This window comes from Molothrus ater, chromosome 1 (assembly GCF_012460135.2).
Source record: "Molothrus ater isolate BHLD 08-10-18 breed brown headed cowbird chromosome 1, BPBGC_Mater_1.1, whole genome shotgun sequence".
NCBI lineage: Eukaryota > Metazoa > Chordata > Aves > Passeriformes > Icteridae > Molothrus > Molothrus ater.
Window position 1 is genome coordinate 104,023,084 of NC_050478.2, and position 12,868 is coordinate 104,035,951.

At 39.1% G+C, this 12,868-nt stretch overlaps 1 protein-coding gene across 15 annotated transcripts in view; it reads left to right on the forward strand.

Annotated features, from left to right (window-relative positions):
* The window catches only part of DLGAP1 (DLG associated protein 1), a 396,907-nt gene that overhangs the window by 326,361 nt on the left and 57,678 nt on the right, over positions 1–12,868 (forward strand). For 13 of the 15 annotated variants that reach the window (XM_054516701.1, XM_054516658.1, XM_036398012.2 and 10 more), the window contains one exon: positions 8,909–9,049. The exons of the other annotated variants lie outside the window; for them this stretch is intronic. In XM_054516701.1, the coding sequence (XP_054372676.1) occupies positions 8,909–9,049 (141 nt within the window). The remainder of the gene's footprint in view (positions 1–8,908; positions 9,050–12,868) is intronic. 15 annotated transcript variants of the gene reach the window in all.

Here is a 12,868-nt window from a genome sequence, read left to right on the forward strand (position 1 = left end):
GATAAATGGCTATATTGATTATACAGAAAAATATATAATATAGACTTCATAACTAATCTGTCCTCTGATTTTTCCCCAGCTTCAATTCAGTTTAAATTGTAGCTTATGCCTCTCTGTGTGTGGTTTTCTCTAGGATCTTCACTGTTTGGATTTTGTAACAATTTGTGTTAATAAGTCATTTCCACCGTCATATGGAGTTTGTTTACAGGCAGAAAATGCAAATGCAGCCATGCACTGTTGGGAATCCTATAGTACCTGACTAGCTCTCAGAGAGGTCCCCCAGTTTTTCCAGTATCCAATGTTGGGACATGTATATGTTTTGAATGATAAGCAGGTGCTTGCAGCTCGGAAGTTTTGCTGAGATTAGGAGTGAAAAAGTTAAAGGGACAGAGTTTCCAAAGCGTTTCACTCCCATGTTTGTCAGTGGAGTGAATCCTAAAAATACACTCACAGAAGAGGTAAACAACCACTTTTTATGCTCTCTGTGCAGTATTTAATGGTCTACAGATTTGACCAATCATCCTAATAAAATCTCAAATTTAGAAAAGCTATTCTTTAAAAGAAATGCAGAGACTGAAAAAGGCTGGAATAAAGTTGATCCCATAAGCTGTAACAATTTTTGCATTGAGTTGCAAGCCTTATCAAACAGGTTATCACACTTCTACCTTTCCAAAAATACTTGATTTTTAATCTTTTAACCTTTTTAACCTGTGTTAAGTATTTTTGGAAAGGTAGAGTAGTGATAAGAAATGTTTAAAAGAAAGTCTTAAACTTTGCTGTTTCAAACATGTTTGCCATTTCAAAGAGCTTCCAGCTTTAGCTTTAATACCCTCCCCCAAAATGTTTCCTCTTTAAATTTGGCTCTACCCCCAGAAATAATTTCCTTCTTGAAACTGAAAACAGCAGTGACAGCTCTTCTGCATGTTAAGACGTCACTGCTTAAAATCTGATATCGCATATCCCTGCAGGCTCAGAAACTAGAGCTTTATATTGCTGCAGAAGGTTGATCTCCAGCTGCCTAATTATTCTGTGCAGCTGCTTCTTTCAAATCCTGTAAGAGCCTGATGTATCAAAGTTGAAATTATCAATTTCTGCCATGAAAAGCTTTCATAAGTCTTATAAATATATATATATATATTTGGTTTTATGATTTCAAATGGATCCATAGAGATTTGAGTATGTAGCAATTGTATAAGAAATTCTTTGAAAACTGAAATTCAGGTTTTTTTGTTTCATTTTTCTTGTAATATGTATTCATTCAGGAAAGATGCATTTTCAGAAGACTTGAGCCAGTGAAAACTTACACACCCTGACATTCACTGAGTGCCTTTTGATAGTATAGTGTAATACACTACAGTGTTGGCTACAAAATATGTTTCTTTCACAGCTGTCCTTTGCATTCAGTTACTTGATTTCAGTAATAATGAAAAATAGCCTGTCCAAAGTAGTGTTTCATAACACACTGTAAACAATATAATTTGATCTCAACAGCATTAGGATGGTCAATTAAACAGAAAGTCGAGCCACCAGCCACCTGTTAAATCCCTTCACTGCTGCTCCATCACCAAGAAAGCTTGCCCTGTGCTCAAGCTCTCCCAGGGTGTTTTAGAGAAGATGAAAAGCCCAGAAGGTCACCCCAAGGGACTTCTGGGAGCAGAAGGAAACAGGGAGGTTTGGAAACCTCACAGAGGGACTCAGTCCTGTGACAAGTCCTGCTACAGCCACCCAGCTGTGACAACGGAGTCGGTGCTACTGCATTTAATATCTGCTGAAGTTGCCGAATTTTGACAGATCTGACAACACTAATCATGTGTTTGGTGTTAAAAGCTTAGGATTTGACATAGTGGTAGACCTGCATATCTTAACTGAAGGTTTTAATACTGCTTTGAAATGGAAAGGAAAACATCCTCATGGATGAGGAAAAGGCCAAGCTACTTAATACCTTCTTTGCCTCAATCTTTGTAAGATCAGTTGTTCTCCAGCCCCTGAGCTGGAAGACTGGAACAGGGAGCAGAGTGAACCCCCATATTCCAAGGGGAAATGGTCAGTGACCTCCTGCACCACTTAGACACACACAGGACCCTGGGATCACCCAAGGGTACTGAGGGAGCTGGTGGAGCCATTTTCCATCTCTTATCAGCAGTCATGGCTGGTACACAAGCACTTGTGGGATCATGGACATCATACTTTTGACGTGCAGTTGGTTCACTTTAACATTCTTCCACATTTTAATCAGGACAGAAAGGTGTAGCACCATGCAGGTAAGGATGTCAGCATGCAAAATCTAATAGTTTGAGACTCACTTTTAAAATTCTGTCATTTTGGTCTTATCCTCTTACATAATGTACAGAGGGATCCTCAGCTCACAAAAAGCATCCATAGCAAATAGTGTATGCAGTTCGTACACTTTGCTGCAGGTTACCCATGCTGTATTCCAGATTCACTTAATTGCTTATAAAGGTTTTTTTTAAGAAAAAAATTTAGGATGATGGTGAGTTTATTTTTTAAAGAATAACTACATCAGTGCCTGTTTCTGCAACCTAAACATAAAAATCACATGGGAGTTTAAGCCTTCATATTGATTTAGAAATTCCTAGAACATGAGTTGAGTTGGAATTTCTGTGTTTCAGCCATAAATGGAAATGTAGGCTTAATTTTGACTTAATTTGAAAGGAAACTTGCCAAAGGCCACTAAGTAATATTGTTTTGAATGATAAGCAGGTGCTCGCTGCTGTGAAGTTTTGCTGAGATTAGGAGTGAAAAAGTTAAAGGGACAGAGTTTCCAAAGCATTTCACTCCCATGTTTGTCAGTGGAGTGAATCCTAAAAATCAACTCAGAGGTAAACAGCTGATGTCTATGATTCAAAAAACAAAGTCAGACCTTTTCTGATATACAGACATACACTCTTATAGGGTAATATGGCTAAACTATTTTATAAGCAACTGATAAATTGCTGTAACTTGTAAGGTTTGTCATCCATCTTGTTCTACTGACTGCCTGGACAAACAATAAGCCAATAATGCTTGTCATGTGTTATCTTAAACTGATGACTTTAGCTTACATTGATTTTAATATTTTAAGGAGATTTTTTTCTTCTTCTGTGGTTAGTTCTACTATTGTGCTATCTGTGTCCTCTGTGAATTCTCCAGGTGAGAACAGTTATTTTTTTTAATTCAGAGAGATAATTAAAAAGGACTTTGTAATTTCCTTTTTCATGTATCACTAGCTGCTTTGGAATTCACTTATCTACAAAATTTTACTAGTTACATAATCCTGTTCTTTGTCAATGCAACCACTCTTCTGTAAAGTGAAAATCTCCCACTCTAGCCATACATGCATCAAAAGACACTTGCACTTATGATAGTATTAATTTTCAAAAATTGTTCCATAAGCATTTTCAGAATGGACCTCCTTAGTCAGAAATATGTGGAAAAAGAAATCATATGGTGATTTGTGAAATTTTGCTTCATTACCAGGAAAAAAAAAGATTCATTTCTATACCTCACCAGACTATTTCCTGATGTGTTCAATGTTGTGCATTTATGGTTTCAAATACCCAATTTCTTTACTTTTATGATATATCTTCATGATTCCATTCCCACTTATAAAACTAATTATGATAGTACTCAACATTGACATTGTATTTTTCATCCTTGCAACAATTCACAAATGAGAAAAGTAAGGATTATTGGCCCTGTATCACTGATGAAAAAAACTGAAATAAAAAGGGAATTGGAGCTTGAATTTTACCCTAGACCTTCTGATTCTAATCTTGTGAGTGCTGATAACATTAAGCTTCCCATCTGAATATGGAAGTTTTCTTTTTCTCATAGTATTAGCATATATGCCATGCTTTTAAATTCATTTGCCTCTCTTTTAATTTCTGTTCATTTAAACTCATTTCAATTAAGATTTTTTTTTATATATAGTTACCTCAATAAATTGTTTCTCAATCAACATTAAAAATTACTTAGGAGTGAACTCGTGGATTTTAAAAGTTCAGAAACTGAACAAAGCAACACATTTCAAAATTTAATAGTTACACTTGTCTAATCAATACACTGCCAACAAAGACTGGGAAAGTGGTTACCTAATTAAGGTTTGGCAGAATAGAGTTGTTTGTCATCACCTCGATGAGGACTAAAGAAAGCAAGGATGCTCCCTGCGATAGCTAGACTTTTGATCCTCCTTAGAGAGAGAAATGGAAGAGATGAGGTTCCTTTTTTTATATGTATTGGTACATCTGCATGAAAAATTTTGTTCAGCATCTTCCTAGGTATCTTGTTTGTAACCCTGGTGTTATACCTCACTTTTTTTCTGCTCACCAAATTAAACCTGGTTCCTTTTGACAAGTGTTTGCCATCAATGTTTAGAATCTAAATCTTTGTGCAAAGAATCAAGTTACCTAAGTGTTTTATATCTATCTGAAGTTTCTGGATTTCATGCGAGATGGGAAGATTAGCACTTATAGTTGATAAGTTAACTTTATTTCCTAAAAATGGATTAAATTCTCAAGTTTCTTATTTTTTGCAACACAAATGTTTGCACTCATGAGAAAATTCAGCTGACATCGTTTTGGGAAATCAAGGAAATAAATGGCGAAAACAGCTGTAAGGAAATTAATATTTGGCTAGTTTGCTTGGAGTACAGTGAATTTCTCAGTCAGAGCAGAGTTTCTATCTGCTACAACCATTAATTTTGCTGATTTACTGTAAACATTTGAAATGGCATAAGAGAGCCTAATTTCCTGCCTTTCTTTTAGAAATAGTACTGCCTGATTCCCACATGCAGCCCACTTCAGCTTGGAGTGCTTATTGGTACTATTTATTGTTCTTGTTACGCCTGGGTAGAGTTCTTTGAGCTCCCACAGGTCACTGCAGAGAGGGACCTGCAGGTCTGTGAGGCATCCCTGAACATTGAAAGTTCAAAGCTGCTTAGATTCAGAAACCATCAAGATCCCATTCCTCAGAATCTCGAAATTGGGAAGTTTGTGTGTCCTGGTTTGTGACTTATGAGGTGCAGGTTATACTCTATAGGAAAGAAGTGCAAAATTGCCTTGATTTTGTCCAAGAATGAGAGTTTCACAGAACTTCAGGAGCCACTTTAAACCTCTTGTAGTGACAAGATCAGATGACAAGCACAGTGAAACACTAACTCCAGTTAGTGACGCCAGAGAGCTGTGCTGTTCAGCTGGACTCTGTGTATCCATCATCCCCGGGGCAGCTGCTGTGAGTCAGCAGCTGACCCAGAGCCCAGGACTGATCCCTCCCTGTGATGGCTCAGGAGAGGGGGGATAACATGTCTGTGCAGGACAGATCAACACAGAGGGGCTATGGATGAGTAATTCCCATGCCCAGGGATGGGGGGAAGCACCTTCCAACAAGGGCAAAAAAGTAAAACGCTCCTAGACATCAGGAGTAGAGCCCGGATCTGTCCTGCTGACAGAACAGCAGACCCTGATCTCTGTAAAAAGCAAACCTGGAGAAATTTCTGTACTTGGTCTTTTGGGGAGTGAGTGAGGCAAACTGGCTGGGCTTGGACAGACAAGATGAGGTGGTCTGATCAGCAGGTTTGCTGTTGTATCTTTGGAAGCTGTGCCCCAGAACTCCTCCCAGCTTGCCACAAATTCCTTATGGCAATGTACACATTTGTCAACAAATTAAAAAGATCTTCTAAGACCTTTTAAAAAATTTCTCTTTTTGAACTCTTAGGCTCATATTCATCCTGTCCTGCAATTAATGCAGTTTATGTCATTTATGATATTACATCTGATCTGATGAGACTTCCATTCTAATCATCACCTTTTGTCATTATTAGATCATTTAAATCTACATGATGATCTGATTAAGTAATTCTAGTCTCAACCTCTACCTCTGATTTAAGGTGGCAATATCTAAAAATATTTAACCTTACATTAATGAAACTTTGAGTAGCCAGCAGCATGTTTGTAAGTGTCCAGGAGCCAGTGCTAGGGCGCTTGATTATTACTGTTAGGAGGTGAGAATTTTTCTTTTACTAGCTTGTTTCAACAGTCCAGGAGAACATGTTCTTCAATCATTCTAGACAACTAAACTTCATTTTCTGTTTTATAACCCAAATAAAAATGTCATTTTACTTGTTTCCTGTTAACTCTCCGAAACATCTTGTGCCTCTGCCTTGGCCAAACAAACAGTCCGCACACTGTGGTTCTGTTGGACAGCTAGAAACTGTTTGCTCATTTTGTTGACCCAGTTCCAGCCAAGCAGTAAATGTGGAATACAAAAAATTCCAATTGTCTTGGTCAAAGTCAGAAGAATCGGGTTGTCTGTAATATTTAGTTGTCAGTGCCCAGAAAAATGGGTGTGAATACTTTCCAAAAGAAAAGCTTTAAAGAGCATATGTGATTTTAAGGATTACCATGAGCAAGAGGATTATTATTTGAGAGACAAAGGGAATAAGAGATTACAGCACATTAAAAGAGAGTTGTTTTACATCAAAGGTGTAGGATGGTTACACACTTTGTATAATACAAGGCATTGGCCAGAGAGCCAGACAGTTGGGATTTAGATTGAGCTCTCAAGCTCTTTCAGCTTTTCTGATTTCAGCTCTATATAGCAGTGTCTGAAATATGCAAAGATGTTTTCATTCAGAAGAGAATTAAGCAACAATAATCAGCTTACAGATTTCTGTTCCGTGATATGCTGAAGAAAAGAGAAAAAAATCCAGACATTTAGGTCAAATATAAAAAGCCTCTGGACTGTTTGGAGTGAGCATCCAGTTGAATGATTCCAGGAAGAAATTTCTATTAAACATCCCATCAAAATAGCCTCTTCTCTTTGGCAAAATGCATAACTCAAACATTTAGTGTCCTTCATCTTGTCTTGAGATTTGTTTCCATCATCTGATTGCAGCTGAAATCTGAAAAAAAAAAAAAAATTGAGTATGTACTTTAAAATTTTTTGTGATATATATTTAAGACTAAAAGTTTTGATTATCTCATAAATTTCAGATTAAGAAAATTTACAATCAGCATTATTATGGCAATAGATCAATATGGTCTAGTCCAAAGGGCAGGAGCTTAATTCTCTTGCATCTCATTTTTCTTCCTCTGCCTGCAGATGTAGCTTGTAACTTACTTGTAGGTCAGATTTGAGCCTCAAAGCTGTGACAGCATTGCTGTAAATATGTTTGCAGCTGAATGACAGTTCCACATTGTCTGTCCCAAGAGCTGAGCACAGCAATTCATTAACTCTGAACTATCATCCAGCCATTTGACATATCCCTATGTGTATCCCAACCCTCTCGGGACTGGATTGGTAAGTTCCAGCATTCATCAAATAAAGCATCCAGACACATTGCAATAAGCCTACAGTTCATGTAATTAAATAAATGCAGGGAGCATGTAAATGAGTCTTTGGCAGCATGAGCCCTCGGCAGCAGCGGAGTTCGGCATTCCACTTTCCCGATGTTCCCGGACCTGAGTGCCCCTGGGGCCGGCCCGCTGGAAGCGATGGCCTCTCTGCCCAAAGTGTAAAATGCCATCGGTTAAGGAAAGAATGTTTATAGTTCATACATCATCTGGCAGGCTTTCCTTCCTCTGGCAGGGCTTCCCAGGGCTGTGGCGGAGGCAGTAACAATAGCAGGCAAACACCAGAGGGAGTTATTGTTCTTCTGGAGAAAGGAGTGCCTCAGGACGCAGGATTTTATATAGTGTGAGGCTTCTACCCAACGAAAAATGTTCAGGTGACATGACTCCACAAAATGTAAACGATGAAACCATTAATTCTAATCATGTTTGAAAGAGTTGGTGTTCTTCACCAGTTTTCAGTGCTGATTTCAATGTACTGCTTCTTTGTACCAAGCAGTTGCTGCTTAACACCCACTCACCCTCCAGTAAATTTTTTACATCTCTTCTCAATACTAGAGCCTTACAGTTCAGTGTCAAGAGCCAGATGAGCAGGCAATAAGAAGTAACTTTTTTCACTTGTTTATTAAAGGAGTCTTTTCTCCTGGTCCATCCACACAGGCTGATACTCAGTCAGAGTGCCTGTGTCTTGACTGGTAAAGTCCATGTACCCTCAGAATCCTGGTTCCTCAGAGTCCTGCTTGTGGAAAATGACCAGGCTGCAACCATCTCCCCAGCTGACCTAGACTTCCCTGGAAGCAAATCTGGATACACAGATAGGAAAGAAGCAAGTGGGTTATCTACATACTGGAAAGGGGCTGCTCTTTCAGCAGCTATACCCGCATTTTATGCCTGCTGAAAGTCTGGCTGCCTTCTGCTCATGAAGTTTCAGCTGGCCATGCCCAGGAAAAGTGCATCCCCTGGGCTCTCCATAGAGAGGCTCTTGCAACTGCTCAATTTGCAGTAACTTGATTGAAAGAAAACACAGTCAGCCCCAAGGTGAATCTATGCCAGTATCTTTTAGAGGAGCATTTCAGTGAGCAAACTGACCCAATTCCATTACACTTCACACAATGCTGGGGCAGGTGGAAAGCTTCTCCAATTCACTGCTGAACTTCCAAGACAAAGGACTAAAGTGGAGAGTCACTGTCTGCTTTTTCCGTGCATGTAATGAATGCTTCTGCTCTGACTGCTTTTAGTTTCTGTTGTTGAAACGGTGCTTAACTTTCCACAGCCATTACACTGACTGTCACCTGTGGAATATGAAGCAAAAATCAGCTCACCTGTCTTTTCAGCAGAAGACTTCAAAGCTCTATTTTCTATTCTCAAAGGGGTATTCTGTAAAAATGACCCTTTCATTGATGAATATCAAAGTAAATCCCAGCTGAGCCCAATGTTAAATTGTATAACCCTGGCTTTCACAATGCTGCCAAGGTGAAGGATTCTGCAACAAAACTATTTTTCCTAACAGTTTTATTGCAGGTGTTTAAGATCTAATGGAGATGAGCCTATTCTCTTCTTAGGTGTGTCAGCTTTACAGAGCTCACCAGCACAAAAAGAGGATCTTGGCATTCTTACACTGGCGAACCTAGAAGACGCTTCATACATCCGGGTGGATGACTTGCATTGTCAAGATCTTTTAAAAGATCTGGGCGTTATTAGAGGTGGGTGCTTAACTGTTGATTCATTAAAACAGAACCATACATGAATTATCCAGGCAGTCAACCTTTTTCTTCTGGTGGGTAAAAAAGAACTCTGACAGAACTGGGATCACACTCTTGCCTCAACTACACCAATGTGAATGTAGAGGAGAAGAACTGTATTTAGGTATTTGATGATGTAGATAGGTGAAATTATCAGAAACCTCTATGCAGACCAGATGTTCAAGTAGTTTTGATTTTACAAATCTGTTTAAATACCAGTACCTCTGTGAAGTCAGGTATGATTCCTTGGTAGCAAGGAATTGCTTGCTACCAAGCAATTAATTGCTCCTCATTTTGAAAGTAAACATCAATATAAATCAGTATAAATTTGATACTTCTTACAATATTAAATAAAAGTTCTTATAAAACCAATTTCAGATTAGGAAAATAAAACTCCCTGGTCAAAACTCTCATAGTCAGTGTAAAGTCAGAGGTTCTCTGCACACCTTAAGTTAGACTTTAGTGGTAGCATGCTGTCTTCAGAAATGATATTGTCATACAGTATCTCTGGTCCTGTTTCAGTTTCTTTCTCCCTCCAACTCTATTAATACAGCTGTTTTCAGGACCCGTGCTGTGAATATGGACTTAAATTGAAAAAAAAAAATAAGAAAGAGAGAAAGGGCGGTGAACAGGGGAAACTGCTACTAGTAAAGACAACTGCCATCATATCTTGTCCTTAATACATGCTCTGGAAGGAGCTGAAATGATCCTTTGTGAACAGCCCATTTAATGGGGACATTTCCATTACATACTTTCAAACACGTCCATGTGTCATTTCTCTGTGACTTGCTCACAGCTCCTGAGCAATGCAAGTGTTTCTTCTGCAGCAGCACTGTAGCACTGATGTGATGGGAAATAACCTTTTTTCTACAGCAGCTTTTATGATGAATACTGATGTTTGGCCTGGAAAACATTGGCTTGCTGGGGAATGGATAGAAGCTGCACAGGAGCTTGTGGCTGTAGCAACTGTCCTGTATTAAGTACAGATAGCCAAAACAAACTGTTTTATAGACCTGAAACAGGATGTTGTCACCACCCAAAACATAAAACCATGGTAAATAGCTCTTAAGACAAAAGTGCCACAGCAAACATTGGAACTGTCATATTTGTGTAAACCCAAGAGAAGTATAAACAGTTAAAATCTGAAATGCCAAGCATGACTTACATTCAAAACTATTCACTGTGATATTACCTTAAAGCTCAAAAGGCTTTGCCAGGCAGGTTGCAGGGACAGCAGAGGAGGCATTTGTAACATGACAAGTCATTTCTCACTAAGATCTTTCAGGATCTGGGTCTGTGAAAAGAAATCTTCAATTGTGAGAAACAAGGGAAAAAAAGATCAGCTTGGCCTTGGGAAAATATGGCTTGTAAAGCTCATATAGCTCTCCTTTAATAGCACATTTTTAGATACCTGTGCTTTTGAATGCCTACTTTAAAGAACACCCACCCTTTGGAGACCTTTCATGAGGACATATAATCTATGATAAAAATTTATTTTAGTCACGTCAGTGTGTATGTCCATATGTCAGACTTCTCTTCCTCAACAGGGAAGAGAAGCACTGGACAGTATTCCCAGTGGCAGCACAGAGACTGATTCCCAAGAGTAAAACTCTGAATGACTCTTACAGCCATCTTTTATGTTTTCTTCATTTCCATCTGAAGTTGTTACATCAAGGTATTAAGACACTTCATTTGATGTTTGTGGTCTTCTGAAACTGAAGCCCTTCCATCTCATCTGAAATATAATGTCTACATTTCTGCTACAGCATATTTTCCTTATCTCAGCTGTGTCAAAACCCATTTAATGGGTTAACCCAAGGTAAATCCAAATGATTTAAATATTAAAAACTCATCACTCCTTTGAATCCCCTGAACAGTTTATTCCTCTCATTTCAGTAAAGAATATTTCTTTAGCAAGTTTACTGGATGCCTTCAGAACTTAATGAAAATTTATCACTCTTAGCCTGTCATCAAAGTCATCAAAGTGTTTAATCAGTGTCTGCCAATGCTGAGCTGTTAGCATCTACTTGTCCCCTTTACTACAACACCTTAGTTTGATTTATGCAGCTGAATTTGCATCAGGAAAGTTTCATAGGCCTCAGCCTGGGATTTGCATGAGGTTACAAACTCAAACCATGTTCAGGTTCGTCAGGAGCAGTCCCAGAGCCAGTTCTGTCTTGCCTCTGCTGGGTCCAGTCTAATCAGTGTTTCTCACTGGAGCCTGGATCCATGAGGAGTCCTTTGGGAACCCAAACTCTGTCTAGCTTCTTTTGCTAAATTAGAGAAGCAAAGGTTTAAATGGTCCATCCTGAATCCTGTCTTACTTCCACTTTCCAGGATACTTTGGGAGTACATTTCTCACCCTAGTTCTGGTGTTGGCTGCAGAAAAGACAAAATGTAAGCAGGACACACTTTTGTATATAAGTTTAAGGGACCTCTTTATAATAATGTGATCGCACTGTGATGGCAGTAACAATGTCCATTTCTATAATTCTGTTTTTCTTCATCCCTAAAATGGCACACAAAACACACCCAATCTAGAATGCACTGTGATTCATATGAAAGCCTTGCCCAAGCGTGTACTTGACAGCTCTTGTGCTTTGCTGAGGATTATTTCAGGGGGCAGTGAAGGAGAGAAAACTGAAGGCTGAAGCTGTTTGTATACACATAGATGTGTATTCCTGGGCTAACATTTCCCTGCCTGACCTCAGGAAGACTAGATGAAACACAGCACTAGCTGCTGAGTCAGTGAGGCTCTTTGAACTGATAACTGTGGCATGTTCTGTGATGTGGTTTGCCTGGAAACATATTTGTTTCTTTTGAAAATACAAAATGACATCAGTTGTAGTGTGCTCTGAAAAACCTAGGCTGAGATGGCAAGCTGTTTCAGTCCATAAATGATTGCAGATGTTTGGGTGAGGCTGCAAAACACGAGGCTTTTCAAGCGTGTACATTTGGGGAAGGAAGCTAGGGACACATATAAACATGAACATAATTGTTATATATTGCAGCCTGTCAGCTGGTCCCATTTTGGATTGGCTATTATTAAAGATGTGCAAAAGTAAGTGGAAACTATGATAGCTGCAATGCATCTGGTTTAGTGAGTGTTTTCTATTTCTGACCCTATAGGCTTTCTTCTCTTTTTCTGATGCCAGTTACATACTAAACACATAGAACTATCAACAGGCTGAAAAAGAGGCCTAGGAGGTGTACTACTGGTTCTTATTATCACCAGATTGCAAAAGCATATAGCCTGAGCTGGTTTTCAAGCAGGCTAAGTCGCAGCTCTATGTCCCAGGAGCCTGCTTTGCAGAGCAGGATCTGGATGGTACCAATTTAGAAAGCTCTCTAAGTTTGTGGTGCCCTTTAAGAGAATGAGTCATTTGTCAGAGTCACAGGCCTGGGAACAGGATAGAAAGAAGAGGAGCTACTAGATAAAGAACTATTGGCATTAGGTCTTCCTCCTGATCTTCATTAGGTCTTCCTCCTGGTCTTCCTCCTTCATCTTCATTTGGGCTGTTTGGCCCTGAGTTCTAGAAGGAAGGTCCAAGTGGTTCTTGCTGACACAGACAGCATCAAGAAGGTGAGTGACAAGGGCTGTTGGAGGACATGGACATCTTCTTCCCAGCCATAAGCAAAAAACAAGTCATTGTGTGCCTTCACCTTCAAAAAGCCAATGGCAGGCAAAATCTGTCATGACAATTTTTTTTTTTTTTTTTTGTGTCACCTCTTTGGGCCAAATTGCAGCCTTTTAATAGCTTGCCATGTGATAATTCTAAC